Source organism: Haemorhous mexicanus, chromosome 4, assembly GCF_027477595.1.
Source record: "Haemorhous mexicanus isolate bHaeMex1 chromosome 4, bHaeMex1.pri, whole genome shotgun sequence".
Taxonomy (NCBI): Eukaryota; Metazoa; Chordata; class Aves; order Passeriformes; family Fringillidae; genus Haemorhous; species Haemorhous mexicanus.
In genome coordinates, this window is record NC_082344.1 from 47393678 (window position 1) to 47412574 (window position 18897).

The 18897-nt window shown below is 35.9% G+C and overlaps 1 protein-coding gene across 26 annotated transcripts in view; it reads right to left on the reverse strand.

Annotated features, from left to right (window-relative positions):
* The window catches only part of PCM1 (pericentriolar material 1), a 40717-nt gene that overhangs the window by 4704 nt on the left and 17116 nt on the right, over positions 1-18897 (reverse strand). For 9 of the 26 annotated variants that reach the window (XR_009486245.1, XM_059844688.1, XM_059844687.1 and 6 more), the window contains 21 exons: positions 18449-18600; positions 18241-18370; positions 17425-17559; positions 16786-16979; positions 15431-15628; positions 14337-14559; positions 14071-14216; positions 13027-13217; positions 11693-11876; positions 10671-11029; positions 9988-10146; positions 9142-9198; positions 7798-7970; positions 7589-7717; positions 6882-7002; positions 6432-6569; positions 6062-6195; positions 4872-5006; positions 4148-4345; positions 1797-1856; positions 454-592 (listed from right to left, as the gene is read on the reverse strand). Coding sequence is in view for 25 of the 26 variants with exons in the window: in XM_059844688.1 (XP_059700671.1) it covers positions 454-592; positions 1797-1856; positions 4148-4345; positions 4872-5006; positions 6062-6195; positions 6432-6569; positions 6882-7002; positions 7589-7717; positions 7798-7970; positions 9142-9198; positions 9988-10146; positions 10671-11029; positions 11693-11876; positions 13027-13217; positions 14071-14216; positions 14337-14559; positions 15431-15628; positions 16786-16979; positions 17425-17559; positions 18241-18370; positions 18449-18600 (3355 nt within the window). In the remaining variant the exon portion in view is untranslated. The remainder of the gene's footprint in view (positions 1-453; positions 593-1796; positions 1857-4147; positions 4346-4871; positions 5007-6061; positions 6196-6431; positions 6570-6881; positions 7003-7588; positions 7718-7797; positions 7971-9141; positions 9199-9987; positions 10147-10670; positions 11030-11692; positions 11877-13026; positions 13218-14070; positions 14217-14336; positions 14560-15430; positions 15629-16785; positions 16980-17424; positions 17560-18240; positions 18371-18448; positions 18601-18897) is intronic. The other 17 variants (XM_059844711.1, XM_059844709.1, XM_059844698.1 and 14 more) reach the window with 13 other exon arrangements.

An 18897-nucleotide genomic window follows, 5' to 3' on the forward strand; every position in this document is an offset into this window, starting at 1 on the left:
AGGAAACCAAACCAGAAGTAGTTGGTGTAAGACAAAAATCAGGACAATAAATAAATGAATAAATAAATAAAATAAATGCAAGCTTTACTTTAAAGTAAAAGCACATTTTAAAAAGCCACATTGTTTAAATTAAAAACTGCATAAAATTTGCACAGCTTTCACATCATTCAGGTTAAAGTCTGAGAAACTTGGAGTTAAGCTGAGACAGGATATATAACCTTATGAACCCATTTCTAATATATTTTTACAGATCTACTGTTTATGAAAAAAATTACTTCCTCCAATTGGAATATTTAACCGTTGACATAACACTAGGAAATACAGTACTGCAAAACTTAGACTGACAAAGGACTGACGGTAAAATCAGTGAGAGAAGGTATTGTATGTTGTAAGATTAGCTGGTCAAAACTACAGTGGAAGCACTGAGTAATCAACTATATAAAAGTTCCTTACTTATTGCCACTGGACCACTTTCACTTTCCTCATCTTCCTCTTGCTCAGATGCATCAGATCTAATATTTTCAGGTACTCTGTTACCAGCACACACTTCTGAGTCCGGTACTTGTTTAGCAGTTTCAGTCTCATCCTTGTCCTAGGAAAACATGGAATACTGTGCAATTTCATGTTTATCTAAAGACTACACTAAGGTTTCTGCATAAAGGTGTTGTTTCTCAGAAGTTTAAAAGTATCTACTAAAAATCTAAGTAGTTTAAGTAGTCCTTACAGCCTTGAAATGAATACAGCAGAACAATACTCCTGAACAGAGCATCAGAACATGGCCCTGTTCAGACACAGCTTTCAAGGACCTCATAACTATTGAGTATGTCATTATCTGCAAAGGCTGACATTGATCAGCATGCTAGCTTAAAAAACCCTTTCAATTAGATTTGTCATTATCAAGAAGACAGACACAACTGTATTATTACCTTGCAGCAACTTCCCTGCTCCTCCTAAATGAGGAGTAAAAATATTCCTCACTGCAGCTTCTCTTTTCTTTAGCAATATCTCCTCAGCAGTCTCCCTTGTTGAATGATTTGCTAAATATGCTGAAGGAGAAAATTTTGCATTCCTATGTGAACCTCAAGTAAAGCCCTGAGTTTGGCTCCAAATGTTGAAAGGACTTTTCTACACTACAGCAACCATAACAAGTGATGTACAGCTTTCTACTTTTAGTTCCAATGCAGTGTGACAGAAGCTCTAAGCCCTAGAAGAAAGCACACTGACTCCACTCCCATACATGCCTACTCCTATACCCATATCCATTTAGGATAACAATTGACATTCTGCTTGGTACATATACACCTGTATCATTCCTTTGGGGAAAGCTGAACATTCCAGCAGACCATTTAAAACTTCATGCACAACACATTTCCCCAATGATATCAGCGGTTTTCAAAAGAAACTTGAAAAGAAAAGGGACAAATTCTGAGCACTAACATTTCATACTCAGAGCACAGTCAGGCTTGGACTCTGAGACCTTCAATACCACATGTCCCAATTCAGAACATCAACCTTCTCCTGAAGATGGAAAGTAAATTAACTTATTCCATACCATTAAAAAAGAAAATGTTAACTGCTATAAATAGTTAAGCTGTCCTTAGAAATGCAAATTATAATTTACTTTGTAACTTTGATAAAACAAATGACTGAAAATAACAGAAAGGAGATTAATAAATTTCTAAAGGCTGGAAAATGGGCTGCTTACAGATACTTGATTTCTATGAAAGACAACAGTAAGACTAAGTAACCTATGAAATTATGTGAGGAACAGAGACAGGTGAAAGGCTTACACATACTTTGTCCTCATCGACATCTTCAACAGAAGAACAAACATCCACCTGGAGACCTTTTTTTGCCTAGAAGAAACACAAACTGTCTTCAATTCTAAACTGAAATAACTTGGAAATACTGAATCAAACTATGGCTTCATGAAAGCCAGGCTGAAATGCTAATCTTACTAAGAATTGCTATCTTAAAACAGCAGGAAGCCACAGGGACTTTTGTACACACAGATGTTTTCAAAATTTCAGAGTTGCAATTAATAAAAATCTGTGCTAACCCTTCTTATTTAAACAATTATGTTTATATTGGGCTAATCCTACAGTCTGTGGTTGAATCATATCTAGCACATAGAATTAGATACATCATGGCAGGAGGGCTTGAAACTAGATGATCTTTAAGGTCCTTTCCAACACAAACCACTCCATGATTCTAACTCTGATCAAGACAAAGAGCAGTGTGTTCAGCAGTTACTTTACTGGACTCAAGAGAGTCAGAAAATCGAGCAAGATCAAATATGTCTACATCAGGATTCCAGAGTTGAGGGCTGTGAAAGACCATACAGAGATAATTGTGCAGGTCTGTACAAAGTAACCAGGACCTACCACTTTTGGCTCAACTCTGGCTTTGTTGAATCTGTCTCATTGCTGTGGCAGAGGTTCAGACATTAACCTTAACCCTAATTCTGTCATCAAGGAGAGAAGAAATGCTGAATCTAAGCTGGCTCCATGCTTTCTCATAGCAGGTATAAACCAACTCTTTAGGTAACAAAGATACATAGAGTTGGTTTATACCTGTTCTGAGTTGCCAATGGGCAACCTCAGACCAAACAGGAAGTCATGTCTAAATCTTTCGGGATTCAGAGTGTTCCTTTGGCCTCTTAACAAGGCACTCCACAGTCTCCCTCATACCATACATACTATTGATATATCTAAATTTACTATCTTGAAGTATAGCTGCTGGAACACCTGAAAATAATTGTAGGATTTTATAGTTTATAACAGGTTCAAAAAATATCTTCTGCTGGCATTTAAAAATGAATTAAGGGTATGTTTTGGTATCTGTGTTCCTAGAAGAAAGCTGAAAGGACACTCAAATCATAAATACATGAACATGATCTGGTTCATTGTTTGTTTTGTAAACTTAAAAATAACCCGCAGCTATGGTCCCAAAAAAAGCAATAGTAAAATGTAAATGGTGTGAAACCTAGCCAAAGCTTGCTTTTTAGAGCAAGAAAATGTCTTACATATCTCTCAAATATTTCTGAAAACTTATATATATTTTACACACCAAGTCCAGAAACTGATTCTTTCTGCATACGCCAACAAACCAACTACATGACAACTTCAGAGGATTTACTCTTATTTTTTTAAAGATGATGCAAGGAAACCAGCAGGCAAACTAGAGAGATAATGAACTGGGACCTCCAATATGTCAAAATACCAAGCTGGGCGTAGTGGGGCCACGCAAAACCAATACACTGGGATAGAAGTAAACTTCTTCATAGTATGTAGTATGAGGCTGTGTTTTCGATTTGTGTTGAACACAGGGTGGACAGCACAGGGATGTTTTCATTACTGCCAAACAGCATTCCACAGAGTCAAGACCTCTGCTCCGTACCCCACCCTAAAAAGCAAGGGGTGAGAGTGCAGAGCACTTGGAAGAGGACACAGCCAGGGAAGATGATCCTCACTAACCACAGGATGTTCCACACCACATGGCATCATGCTCAGCATATAAAGCTGAAGGGTGAAGAGGGAGGGAGAGGAGAAGATCCAAAGTGAGGGTGCTTGACTTCCCACATCACTATTACATGTGATGGAGACCTGCTCTCCTAAAGGTCGCTGAACACCTGCCTGCCTATGGGAAGTGGTAAATGAATTCCTTGTTTTCCTCTGCTTTCGCTTTACCAATTCAACTGTCTTTATCTCAACCCAGGCGTGTTCTCTGTTTTACCCTTCTGCTTGTCTCCCCATCCCAAAGAGGGGACTGAGTGGCTGTGAGAGGCTCAGCTGCCTACTGGGGTTAAACTACTCAATGGCCCCATGTGTTAAAACGATTTCAACACTTGTTAATTCCTTCCTATGTTCACATAAAACCATTAAGACATTTCCTCTGAATTATGAATAAAGTCTATACAATTAGACATCTGTAACAGATCCTCATCTGTAACACAGGACTTGCCCTTACTGACTAAAACCTGCTCACACTCCTACACAAGCAATACTGTGATTACACAGCAACTTGTAAAATAAATAAATAAACATATATATAAGGTATAAAATAAGGCAATCAAACCAGTTTAGAAAATACACATATTTAGCAATCTACCAAAAGCTACATTTTTCAAAAATAAAATAAAACAAACCTCTTTAGCATAAGACTGCATTACTTCAGTGGTTTCCATTTTTCGTTTACATCTCTGCTTTACAGAAATACTGTTGTTGTCCAAGTCTTGCATGAGTTTAAAAAAGGCTAATTCATTGAATAACACTTCAGAGATCTCCACAAGAAGATCCTCCCCACAATCTTTTAATTTTCTACCAGCAAATTTTGCCAGTGAATCCTGTGAAGAGAAATAATTCTTCAGTTTCTGAAATAAGCTTTCAAGCTTTAACGATTAAGTATTTTTCATATTTCTAATAACTTGAAATTAGTTACGTATGCACAAGCTCATATTTTTAAAAAAAGTTTTAGTGTCCTAAACAAATTTTACATGGAATCTCTAGTCACATAACACAGAACTTAAGAAGCACATGATTTAAACTCCATGCTTGTAGAAAAAAAAGAATGAAAAGTGCAAACTACAGATTTTCAGGAATTTACACAAGATGTCCATGAAAAGCATCACTAGAGCTCTTCCTTGAAGACAATCACAGGCCAGAGATACACTTCTCACTACATGGCTGTGACAGGAAAGATGTTCTTTGTGCAGTAAATAATTTGTTTAGGAACAAAGGTAATACCTCGTCACTGTACCTAAGGTGAGGGAGAACAGCAGCTAGGCTATTCAAGGTGTAAAATCCAACTTCAGAGAAGTTGGCTCATTAGCCAACTGGAGTGCTGCAAAACAGAACTGAAAAACTACTAACCTGAAGTATACTGCCAAGCTGCTTATGAAAGAACTTCACAAATTCTTTACTTTCATCATTTTGTTGTGTAAGAGTCAAGACCATACGTCTTACTGACGTCAGTAATTGAGAAGAGCAGACTTCATCCATGTGTTCCTACACAAGTATCACAGAATGAGCTTTGTTACCACTTCAAAAGAAAAACTAGCCATCAACCCAAATACAGAAATTAATTTATAAAAAAACCCACCTGTCCACCGAAGGAACAGCACATGACAAAAAAGTCCTAACCAATCTCAAAAACACCATACTTCATGAATGACTGCTTGGTCACAACACATGAAGATTTACCTCAGTTTTCTAGTACATGAGTACTTGTCATCTTATAATGTTTGGCCAAACTAAGAAGCTTCATATATTGTGGCTGCGTACACAAGTGTATTTAAGTGTATATTAAGACATCAACTGTTATATGCAGCCTTAAAATTTCAAATAAAGAACAAGTCTTCAGGCACTCTGACTCTGGAATGTCAACAATATACAGTTTTTAAAGTTATTATCACCAAATACTTTATTAGACAAACCTAAGCTTATACACTGTGCATACCATAAAAAGGAACAGGGAGATGCCTTAAGCAACTAAATCTCTGCTCTCCAACCTTGCAAAGAAGAACTGTGACTATTTCTCCTTCTTTAAAGAACAACATTTCTTCTTTGTAGTCACAGAAGTTAAAAAGTTTTCAGCAACTTTAAAGATATTTGTAAACAGGAGAAAATAATGCTAAAAATCAACTACTCAGAGATATTCTTCAAAAATACCCTATTACTGTACATGTAGCAGTTTTAATCAGTGATATCAGTTCTGTCTGCTAAAAGGCACCAAATATTTCAGAAGTACATTCTCAAACATTCCTATATTTAATTTTGCCAGCTCCAAAGCAAGCAACCTCTATTCTTTTGATGTCAAGTCCATCTGCCCTATGACATCTAGAAGCCTCACCATTTATTTCTCCTGTTAAAAACTACACAGAATCTTTCTGTGGAACAACTAATTCTTCCTTCATCTTCAGCAGAGTTTGTAACTGAACACATATTTATCGGCAGCTGTTTCTAAGAGGCAAGTTTTAGATTTTAAATAATGTTCTTCTGTGCAATTACACAAGTGTTTTTCTTACTCTTCTAATTCATGCCATATTATAAAGACCCCTTACCTTCAGAAAAGGAATGACCTCTTTCATAATTGCTTTAATCTGCCGGTCCAGCTGCTGAGTATCTATACGAGGACATGGAACTGCAGAAACATCACCTGACTGTGGCACAGACTGACATTCACCAGTACCTGGACCTTGTTTTAATAAAACGAAGAAAAAAAAGGTAGTACGTTTAATACATTCAACATTACTATTAAGGAAATATCACTTTCAAAAATTTATTTTACAAAAGAAATCTTATTTCCTTAAGTATGTAAATATCCTTTCAAACTGCTAAGTTTTCAATACAAAGAAAGAGGAAAGCAATTTAGCTTGATAGTTACTAGAATTATTTTCTAAAACTAAGCAAAATATATGTATAGGTGCATACCTTCTAATTTAGCAGCAGAAGCACCCTGAAAATTACTAGAGCAGCCCTCAGAGTCAAGGGTACTTTCAGCTTCAACTTTCATACGCTCATATTCCCTCATCCAAGACAAAGCTTTATCTAAATGAATCACTGTGTTGCCTATATTCAGAATAAAAACACTTTTTAATCTAAACAAAAAGTTTTCAATTGATAGACAAATAAACAATGATTAAAATGACTTTAAGGCCCCAAGTTTTGAAATCCACATATAACTAGTTGCAATATTTTATTACACACTTTGATAAACACTCTGTGTTTCACAATTAGCTAATTTATTTATGTTTTGTCTTACAAAACATGTAATTACACACTAAAAATCAAATAACAGTGTACTAAAGTGCAGACAATTGCAGGCATTTAGGGAGGAAGGGAGGGAGGAACACTTAAAACACAAAGTCACATCATTCTCACCAAGGTCATCAGTGGCAAAGGGTTCAAAATTTGAAGAAGTAGACAAAGTACTGCCATTGTCTGCATCAGGTCGTTCACATTCTTGACATGCTTCTGTAGAAAAGTTCTTGCCAAAAGTTTCCTAAAAAATACCAGACAACTGAATACAAAGAAGGAACACACCATACTCTCACAGATGAGTGAACAAGCCTGCAATTCTCTTCAGCGACTTGCTGTGGTATCAGGCTTTGTCATCAGACTGCCAGACTGGAGAATAATCCTACTTTCAGGTTATAAATCCATCAGGTTAATGTACCATGCTTACTTCAAATACTTTAAGTGCAAAACATGTAAGAAACTGTACAGAGGTGTAATTGGTTTCTTAAATACAAATAAGCAAAAAATTTTGGAGAATCGTGATCAGTACTTGTCCTGACCGTACCCAGGAGAGGAATTCGGCTCTTTCTGAATGTATCAGTTTCCAATTTACATCCCTCTCCATGTTTCATTCGCCCCGACATATCCCTGATTTGCAGTACCGAGAGTCCCACCATATTTTATCACTTTTGCGTTGATTCTTTTGCCACTAGTTGCTTAGAAAAGTCTGTGTAAGTCAATACTAACTTAAACAAAATTCAATCCCTAGTATATTTCACAAGACAAGCATACATGTGTGCAAACTGAAATACAGGAAAAGCTGCCAATAGCTTCTGAATTTCAACACTTACATCATCTGTAGAGGCAAGACTTTCACTAGGAGTGAGTTCAGAATTTGATGCCACCCATGTTGAAGAATTCAGTGATTTTGAACACTTCCCTTTTTCATTTTTCTCACATATATGTCTGGTCACTATATCCTGGAAAAGATAATCTATGCTGTAAAAAAAGATCTAAGGTTTGCTTGATTCATATACAAAATCAAAAATTCTGAGCATACCTGTAAAGCATATAGAGCCCTTTGCCTGAGATAATCTGTATTTAGGAGCTGAAGCTCATGAAAAAGTTCAATAAGAAAGTGGGGACGAGACTCATTTTGAGAAATAAGAGTTGCCACTTCAGAATAAATTGTGTCTCGCAAAGCTTCAAACATAGAAAGATCACTACCAGTTTCTGTAGAAAAAAATAAAGGAACTTGTTAAGTCCTTGACAGGCATCCATTTAAAAGGCTATCAGGTAAGCAATGGGTATATGAATTTTGGGTATATGAATTACGTCTCAATCATTGCAGATTCCCTAATATAGCTGCTTTCATAAAGCTTAATAATTTCCTGAAGGGCAAACATTCTTAAATTATACCTTATGCAATCTTCAATATATAAAATACAATATAGAGTAATTGTAAAAATAATTTTCTTTACACTTCTGAACAATACCTTTTGAAAGTATTGTTTATAAAAGAGAATACTGCACACAGAACCATAAATATTAAACACTGAAAATGGAGTTTTAAGACATTTCAAGAAAGATAGTGAAAGGTCTCAGGTTTATAGAATACAAGCAGTCAATACTTCTGCAACATAAGCAGCATTAAGAAAACTTCACACTAAATTCAAGAAAGCCACTCTTTCCCAACATAAATGCTACATTCTTATACATGTCTAGTATCACTCCCAAGTTCACAAAAAACCTCCTACCCTTAAACCCTATTACATAAGACAATGTGTTGCCTAACAAATCTCCCATTCATTTGAAAATTAAGGATTATCCTTGCATCAGAACAATCAAATTATTACATGCATTATTTGGGAAGTGCTGAATGGAAACAGTTAAATTTGGAAAACTCAGTTTAACAGATGTGTAATTGTTAATATTTAAGTTAATGAAGTTATTACCAATACAGCAAACATTACTGTGCAATTTGATTATCTGCAAATAGTTTACCAGTTTTTTAAGCAGAGGCAAGCTTTTCCAACCTTTGAAAAGTTACCACAAATTGCATCCCTCCCCCATTACTAATAGGTAATAGCAGCTTTTAAACATACTAAAAATGCCTACTGAAATAAATTTTTTGATGTAGTATCTACCTCCATATTTTCTATTTTTTCTATTTGTAATTGTTACTAATCAAGAACATGGTAACCACATTCTCCACAACTGTAACTCAAAGCAGCTGGTAACACTGCAGTTCATTCAAGGTTACTTCTCTTGTCTTGGTTATAGGGAAGATGCTGCAATAGCACTAAACTTGAACATCTGCTAAACAGTGAGTTATAGGACCAAAGGTAAGAGAAGAAAAAAAAAAGTAATAGCATTTGTTGAAGCTAAGCAGTGAATGCATTACCTGGCGCTTCAATGCATGCATTTCTGTTAGACTGCTGCAGAATTCTCCTAGCATGCGCTGTAGGAAAGTGGGGATAGACAGTGATAAACACAAAAATGTGCACCAGAAATAAAGACAGGGTCTATACAAAACAGCAGGAGGAAGACTGCTTAGTCATCCAAACCACATCAGAGCTGCTTACTGTGAGAATGAGAACTTGACCAGCGAAGTTTATTGTGTACACTAATAAACAGCTCTTAGTGTGGACATAGCTACACTGGCAAAGCTTTATATTGTGCTACAACAACTAAAATTTCCGCATCTCTTAAACAAAACAGAAATAATGGCAGAACCAAAAAAGGCACAGGAGAGAGAATTTTTATGATCTAGATACAAGAAAAGCAGTGCAGATGGCAAAAATGTAAGGGTTTATGTGACGTTAAAAGACTGAATTTGAATGATATTTGATGGAGCTCATTTAAGCACAAATAGGAAGAAGACACGTCCGCAGTACAAGATGTAGTTTAAACATTAAGCAAAGTTTCATCAGTTTAACAGTTATTTTCCATAAAATCACCAACAAATGGGTGCGGTTGGCTATATTTTTGCTTTCTGTATGGTAAAAGGTTTCTAAATTACTTTAATCAAGTATTAAATATACAGAGAATGCCCAAAAGCAATTAATATAAAACTTTTTACACAATTTACATTTACAGCATCATTAGAAATTAAAATGCAAAATCCACATGCTAAATATACAGTCCTGTCTTCCTGCCAAAACACACTGCATTTAAATAACACACTAGCAACTAAGGTCCCTTACTCACATTAAGTTAACAAAATAATTAAATATTTAGAAAAGAGTACCTGAAGACATTTCTGTAGATCTACTGTATTTAATTATTTTTTCCAATTGCTCCTGATTCCTTTTGCTGAACACCTTTGCATGAACCACGTCATCAGAGTGTCTGCTTTTATTGTTCTTGCAGGGCTCACACACACTAGAAGCACTTGCACTTTCATAACCTAATGAGAGGAAACAAAAAGGAAGAAATAAAGAAACAGCTTACAAAATGTTTTATTACTTTAGAAAATTTGTTCAAGGGCACTCTTAGAGATGCAAAATACTAATGATGTTTCCTATACTAAAATCTTCCTCTGTATACTGAAGCCATATAGTAGTACTAAATCCGCACCAACCCCAACAGTACTACTATACTAACTAGTACAGTCCCTCTCTTTTCACAATATTAATGAAGCTTTTTTTTTCAGCAAATAATCCAGTTTGAACAAGAAGAAAATGAAGAAGATTCTCCTTGTTATTTTAAATCTGTACGTATCTGCATTCACGATCCTCTCAATTGGTTTTTATTTTCTATTTACTGAAATCCTAAAAAACCTTATGCAGTTGTATTATATAAAATTAAGTCATTTCAATAACTCATTTTCATTATTATACGTACTATTTAGGGAGAGTAAGTTCTCTGGAATGTAATGATTATAATCTAAGCCAAGCTTGCCACAGTATCCAAGATTACTTCACAACCTACCAGCATTTTTAGTTCTGCCTTTTAGCTGAGAAGAACTCTTCCTCTTATTCTTTGATTTGGGTGTTTTATCTTTTGATGCCAGGCTTGCTTGTGCTGATGCTTTCCTAGATCTAAATGCCTTTGTCACAGTAGTTGGGTCTATTGGATCAGGCATGCTGCTGAAACTCTCCAAAGACTCTTCATCAAACTCTCTTCTCCGGTTCATATCACACTGATTTTTATGACCAGAAGCAATATTTTGTACTGAAACTGCAAAACCTGCATTCAGCTGCGACTGATCATCTTTCTTCATTTCTTGGCTATCATCAAGCCAAGTCGATCTTTTTTCCGTTTCCTCTTCAGGTTGTCTATGACTCCTTCTGTCAGAAAAAAAAAAAAAGATCCACAGACCAATCTCAATATACCATACCCTAATCTCTCAGATAGAAACATCATGTATTACCAGGCAAACAGATTATCTGTAATGCAAATTATATGCCCTTGTTAGTTAGACATCAAATGAATATTGAAAAATAAATAACTCCAGAGAACCCTTCCAAATGGAGAATGGAACTTCCCATTTATCTATCCCTGGTTTCAACATGAATATATTTATGCAGCTACTGCTGTGCTCAAATTGTATCACAGGCCAAAACATTTCTTAAAGCAACATTTAGTACAATCTACAGTAGCACAAAAAAATAAGAATTCACTGAAAGTATATCCTCTAATTATTCAAACAACTCAGTTTCAAAACAAGCCCACAAAAACAAAATCTTACTCCACCCACAGAAAGTGTTAGAAAACCACTCCAAGATTGCATTTGATTTTAAAATTTTCATTATGTGATACATTAATTAATATATAGAAAAGCAGAACACTATAGAAAAAAAAAAGGAAAAATTTAAGTTGGAACTTTAGAAAAGTCAAGCTCATATAGTAATTCTATGACAATAAATTCCCTTATGAATGATGATCTCCCACAAGCCCCAGAAAAGGGAGGAGAAATTATTAAAGGAGAGCTGCACTTTGACATTCAATACCTTTGTTTATCTGCTCCATTAGAGGAACTGCTTTCAAAGGGTTTGGGGAATGCCATATACTCTGTTTTCCCAGAAGTATTATGCTCTAGAGGATGCTGCTGCTCCTGCTGCTCACTGCTGCGTGGAGAAATATTATGGGCAAAATCTCCAAAACCAGATGGAAACACTGGATTACAGTTAATACCTACAAAGTAAACAAGAGAGTCAGAAGATATTACCTCATTTATTTGTGTAGTAAAATTCAAATTTGAGACATACTGTGTGGCAGCATGAAATTATGAAGCAAAAATACATTGGGGAAGTAAGCAAGAACTGTTTTCATCCTGAAAGCACTGTAAACAATCAGAATTTATCTTTAGTGAAGGCTTTGAACACTACTGGATACTACAATCCCATCAGTGGAGATCAAGGTCCTTCAAGAAACTCCAGTAAAGAGCTCCAAATAACAACAGTTCCAAAAAAAGGCAGAATTCTGTCTGCCTGAAGATCATATCAATATTTCAATCACCATCAAATTGACAAGAAAATTCCAATGGTTCAGGTACTTATAAAGCCAAAGAAGTAATAGTTTCATACTACTTCAATTTTAACATCAGAATCTTTATGGAAGTGGCAAACTGAATGTAACTGGTTTTTTTGGGGTAGGTTCCATGTAATTTTTAAAATGTTCTCAAACAGAAAACAGACTTTGCAATTTGAAAGTTCTAATCTAGGTCTATGCCTATTTCCTGGTTTCCTAACAAGACTGTAACATATTAAGACAGTTTTGTTTACTTTGAGTTATACAGTAAAATACCTACACTCTTTTCCTCCAAATCCAACAGCAAAAGTAGATTATAAAAAGAGATTAGGAATACTGTATCCAAGTCAACAGTTACTGTATAACTCTGATGGGAACAAAAACTGGTTAACATGCTCCTTTTCCAGGCATTTAAAACAATCATCAGTGTTGGAAGTTCTAAGAAAAACAGAAATAATTACCAAGTGCCACCTTCCAATTACATGGTTCACTCAGAACTTGATTTCAACTATGAAATGATTGCTGAAGGTATGTAAAAGCTTCAAACATTGCGTTTTGTATGTTGGATTTGAAACCTCACACGGAGTGAGTATTTTCAAGTATAACTAACTTCAAACTGAGAGAGTCTTGCTCTTCATACTGAAGTAAAAATACACAATTATTCAGCAATAAATAGTAAACTTCTGCTTAAGACCATTTCAAGATAAAGGAAAAGTGACTGAGTTTCATTAAGTTCACATTATAATTTCAATTAAATGAGAAAATGTAAATTTTTGAAATTCATATTACTTTTCATACCTACAGTAATACTCACCTGGAGCAAAGGAAGAAAAATTAGTAAATCCTGGAACACTAAAGAGGTTCACAGGTTGTGGAGGGTAGTTGAATGGACAGAAAACAGGAGATGGAGGTGGCGGTGCACTATTGCCTCTCTCCTTTCTTGATGGTTTATCTTGACACTGTTGTTCTTGCTGCTGCATAAGATCACTTAACATTTGTTTCAACCTTGAAAATAAGAAAAAATAACAACTTGGAGAAAAAAAAGAATGTTATGGGAAAACTGTAAATTTATACTCAAGTATTTTGAGCTTCATATTATTTTACCTACACCATGTAATGTATGTAAAGAAGTGCTCTATTTAGCTCATAAAAAAACCTCAAAACAAAAATTACATTTAATCCTGAGTTGGTTTAAAATCAACTGCTCTGTACTAGTGGTAATGCATGCACAGTTTAAACATCCTTGTAAGAACAAAAGAAATGACTACATACTAAAGAAATAAGCAAGCTGAAAACTTCAACAGAAACAATCAAATATACAAAGTATTTACAGAACTGAGGTTAAAATTGATTTTAAAAACTTTGTAAGAGGACAGCACATATATATCACTTTCCAAATACAAAACAGAGATGAAGAGCTTCAACTTTCATGCAATCTTACATTCCATCATCCGAATGGAATGTAAGAAGCACAAATTGTAACTGAAAACACTAAGAAAGGACAAAATGCTTTTTTGCTGTATATTACCATTAGAATCCAGAATCTTGCCAGGTAGTCTAGTGAAGACTACAGACACAAAAGCATATTAGAAAATAACTACTGCAACAGATTTTTGCCAACTTTTGGTTCCCTTCAATGAAGATTACTAGGAAAGTACTTTTAAAAGTATTAAAGAGGTTGTGGGGGAAAAAGACAACAACCAAAAATGCTGCACACAATTTCAAAAGCTCCTTATCAAATCAGCAGTTCAAGATTCTCATATTTAACCAATATCTGTAATCTTTTATTCACATAACCACGTTCCTGCTACTGAGGCATTTCAAATTCCACAGTTAAACATTAATAGAGTCAACAAACCTTTGGACATTATTCTGCTGCCAAGTCAGTTGAGTGTAACACTGGTTTAATTGATGCATAATGAGATGTATTTGTGAAGATGCAACATTATTGGGCATCATGCTGTAGGGGCCTGTGAGCAAAGTCTGCAGAAGGCAAGAGAGGGTCTGTGGAAAGAAAATATGTAACAGTGACCAATCACAAAAAACAGAAGTTAGTGCTACAAAGAGTTAGAAAGAGAATAAAAGGCAAATAAGAACAGCAAAATAACTGTTCCTCATATCTACCTGCTGATCCTGCATCAAAGTTTGACAAATGCTGACACTAAATTCATGCTGTTTCTTCAATTGATTGATCTGCTCTTGCCATCGCTCCTTTTCTTCCACATAGGAAAGCTCAGACATCCACCGAAAATTTTCCTGACGCCGCATATTTATGTTTTGCTGTTGCCTGGCCTTAGACACTGGCCGATAATTTCCATCTGCTGAAAGGGGACGGCAGTTTTTCCACCTGGGTTGGGAAAATTTGAAGAATGAGACCAAAATTAGATAATTCAAACAACTAATAATACTTCCATTATTCAAATTATGTTTGAGTTGTGCATCAAAAACTCATATGGCACAGGCCAGCTTACACATGTCATTTTGTCAATCCAACATTATCCTAAACAAATGGAAACAGGAGATCCCCACCTGACTATGACTGTCAAAAAAGGAATGGCTAAGAATGTGTCTGGGTCTTGTTTTTAGTATTTTCCATTACTGATAACATGCACTCGATGAAAATAGAAGGGACCAACACAATACATTGACAAGCCCAGCCCCTGATGAGCCCACTGTCTACTAAAATCATTTTGGTATCCAAACCAGAAGAAATAACTGCAGATATATACATTCTTTTTAACACAGTATTTTCATTTAATCACACAAATGTTATGAAGGAAGTCAATCAGGTAAACAAGAATTAAAATTATTCACAATAATTAAGAAATAGTTTTCACAACAACAGAAGCCAGCAATTTAGAAGGAAAAATTTCAGTTAGTTTAATTCTTTGAACTACTATTTTTGAAGAGACTGATCACAGCAAAAATATCACACATGTGACTATCTTTTTAGCTGATTAAAAATAAACAGGAACATCAGAAGCCACTACCACACAACTGGAGAGCTCAATGGCAGATTTTTAATAAGACTGAAAACAAAAGAAATCACCAAGTCAGTTATACACATTGCAGCTACAAAAACTCAGACAAGAAACTGCCACTAACAAGCAGAAAGAGTTTTTATTTGCTGTGAGGATGCCTTGTAGTTAATATAATGCTTCTTCCACCCTCTTCCAAATACTCAGACAAGCAACAGACCAACAAATAAGGTTACTAACCTATCTTTGTTTCCTTTACCAAAATAGGCATTTTCTGGTATGTTGTTATTGGGATAAACAGAGAAACTGTCATTCAAACTTGATGCATCTTCTTCCTCTTCTTCTGCCTGACCAGCTCCATCAGAGAGATAACCATCTTCATCTCCATTTTCTTCCTCTAGGGCACACTGGGTAGAACCTCCCCAGGTAGCCATTGTCCTAGTGAACATTGCAGGGTCAGGGAGAAAAGGGGTGTTTGGAAAAAGAGTATTTTTTTTCAATTTTATGACTAATTATTAAAACAATCTGTTGCCAATTGCAAGTCTATCTGCAATTAATCAAGCTGCACCAAAAAGAATTGAACTGTTCTGAACATGAGTCAGTAGTGTGCCCACATGGCCAAGAAGACCATTAACAACCTTGCCTATATCAGGAAGAGCATGGCCAGCAAGACCAGGGAGGTCACTCTTCCCCTGTACTTGGCATAGGTTAGGCTGCACCTTGAGGGCCGTGTCCAGTTCTGGGCCCTGCAATTTAGAAAGGATGTTGAGATGCTGGAGCACATCCCGAGAAGGGCAACAAGGCTGGTGAAGAGACTGGAACACAAGTCCAATGAGAAGTGGCTGAAGGAGCTGGGGTTGCTTAGCCTGGAGGAGTTTTAGGGGAGACCATATTGCTCTCTACAACTGCTTGATAGCAGGGGGTAGCCAGGTGGAGAGTCAGCCTCATCTCCAAGGCAACCAGTGACAGGACATAGGACAATGTTAAGCTGAGTCAGGGGGGTTTAGGCTGGACATTAGTGATTGACTGGACATTGGAATGGGCTGTCCAGGGAGGTGGTTGAGTCATTGTCCCTTGAGGCATTTAAGGATGTGGAACTCAGTGCCATGGTCTCGTTGTCAAGGTGGTATCAGGTCAAAGGTTGGACTCGATCTTCAAGGTCTTTTCCAACCCAGTTGATTCTGTGATTCTCACCAATGCAAACTTGCATTCTGCTTCTAATACTGGGACAGATAAATGAAATTACTGTCTGTATTGGAAATGAAATTACTGTCTGTATTACTCTACTATGCTATAAAATGGGTAAAGATGAAAAAAAACCTACTCTGATAATTTGGCATTTTCCATGCAATTTCTTCTTCTTAGCTGTTTCTTTTCCCCACTGGTGGAACAGAAGAGACTAAATATGCTGGGAAAACCCATTAAACTGGCAAGTTGCTAAGTAAGTCACCTCACAAACCAAGAAATTAATTTCCTGCTCTGTTAAATCATCACATTCAGTGGTCAGATGAACCCAGGAAACGGCCCCCAATACTGAAATCCTACTAAAAAATGGAAGCACCCATGGATGAATACAGATTAACTTGTGCTCTTACTTTTCAGTCCTGCTCTGCCGTGGAGTACACTGAGCTTCTGACCCTTCACTTTTAACAGATGCAGCAACAGTAGATATTGTTTCTGCAAGCTCTCTCCTTCTCTGATCTTCAGCCATTAAAGCTTCAAGTTGCTTTCTTCTCTGTCGCAATTCTTCTCTTAAAATCTCATGTCTTCTCATCTCAGACCATAACTGCTTGCAGTAAAATGGAAGAATTAGAATATAATGCTAGCATAATTTCAGGAAAGAATAAGTAATATCCAGATCAATATCAAAGACAATTTCAGGGGAAAAAGTGAAGAAAGACACAAAGATAAATTAGGTTTCAACAAATACTTTCATCATTTTCTCGAAGGATGACCTGCCTATAGTATACAATATCAAATGTTCAAGATAAAAATTCAAAATTAATTCAACTTTCACATTAATATTTAGTAACAATTGCTATATTTTGGGGAGAATGTCTTGCCTGTTCAAGTCAGTATTTCCTTTTTTCGAGAAACAAAATAAAGAAATGATACATGCTTTGTTATAATAGCTACTACTCCACTCCCCAGGCCAGCTACTTAAAATGCGTGCAAGCAACCTGTAACATCTTTCTAAACCCTTTAAAAGTCACTGCATATCAAGTATGAAATACCTCACTGCCTATTGGTAATGATTCATCACACTCAAATAAAGGCTTGCCAGCTGTGTTACACTCATTCGTGGCTGGAGTTGATGTTGCTTGTGAAGTCTGTCTATTTGCTGGGCAGTTACCCAGGCCAGCTGACAACTGAAAGAGAAAGCAAAATGGCAAATTAGAATATAATAGCTTTCTAAAACTTACCTGCAGTTAAAACCCAACATAGTTAAGTCCTTTATGAGATTAGAAAAATCCTAGGAAAACGATTTTTGAATCAAGGCTTAATATTATTTATTTCAAAAGTTACCTGGGAATCAACAAAACTTATGTATTATTATATAATGTTCTAGATGAAAAGAATTGATAATTTACTGCTCAGTTCACAGAAAGAAGTTAATCTTCAAAGACCATGAAAAATAGTAAAGCCCTGTAGAGTTAAGTTAAAATGCAATGAAGAGTTGATCACGCATACAAGACACAGCATTGCTCCAAAATACCAGCAAATGACTACTAAGAGAAGTAAAGAAGCAGTGACTTACCAGTATGGACAGACATATTTCAGGCTAAAATTAAGACAGAAGGTTCTGTATCTTTGAAGACTCCGTCAAGGATTTGAAGACAAACCACAGTGAAATTAACCACTGAACAAGAACCATTGCAAAGTGAATGATATAAGCAGAACTCTAGGTTTAAAAATCCACCTGCTTATAGTATACAAGCATCACCAATTTTAAGTTTTTTCCAATTTTCATGGCGACAAAAGGGTGAGCAAGGTATTTTTTGTTTCTTTGCTCAACACCTTAAGACAGCAAAGAAACACATTCCACCTACTTGAAGGTCAGGACAAGCTTTCTGTAACACTTGAATTTTTTCTTGGATTTCAAACAGTTTTCTTCTTTCTTCTTGTAACTGCTTAAGCTCCCGTTGCTGCTGCTGAAGTTTAGCTTCATAGAACTTCTCTCTGTGTAAATAAGTTATCCACGTGTTACTTGGCAAAAAGTTGCCTAAAGCACAGCTCTACCATCTGACAAAGGCTTACCTTGCTTTTTCATTCAGTCGCACATCTTTTTTTAACTTGTTGGAACTTGCTCGGACATTGTTTGGTTGTTGCTTTGTCTCTTCCACCTCACCCAACAAGTCACCAATATTAGACGCATTTGCAACTGCTCCTTGAGGCTCTGGATCATCATCCTAAAAGGATGTCAGAAAGGCAATTAGACTATTTTTAAGTTGATACAGAAAAAATGTAACATAGCTAGTTTCTCAAGTTTGTCTGGTTTGATGTTTTCAAAACTAATCAGTCTGAATAACTTTATCTTTAGTACAAACCAAGAACTGAGAAGTCATTATCAACATGGCAGCATGACTTTAAGATAAACTGAGTTAATGAGAGAATTTAAAGTTACTTAACTCAACCTCAACTACTGAAACTTCCACTCTAAATGTAAATAATTTGTCTCATTCTTGAAGCATAAACCACTTGCCTGT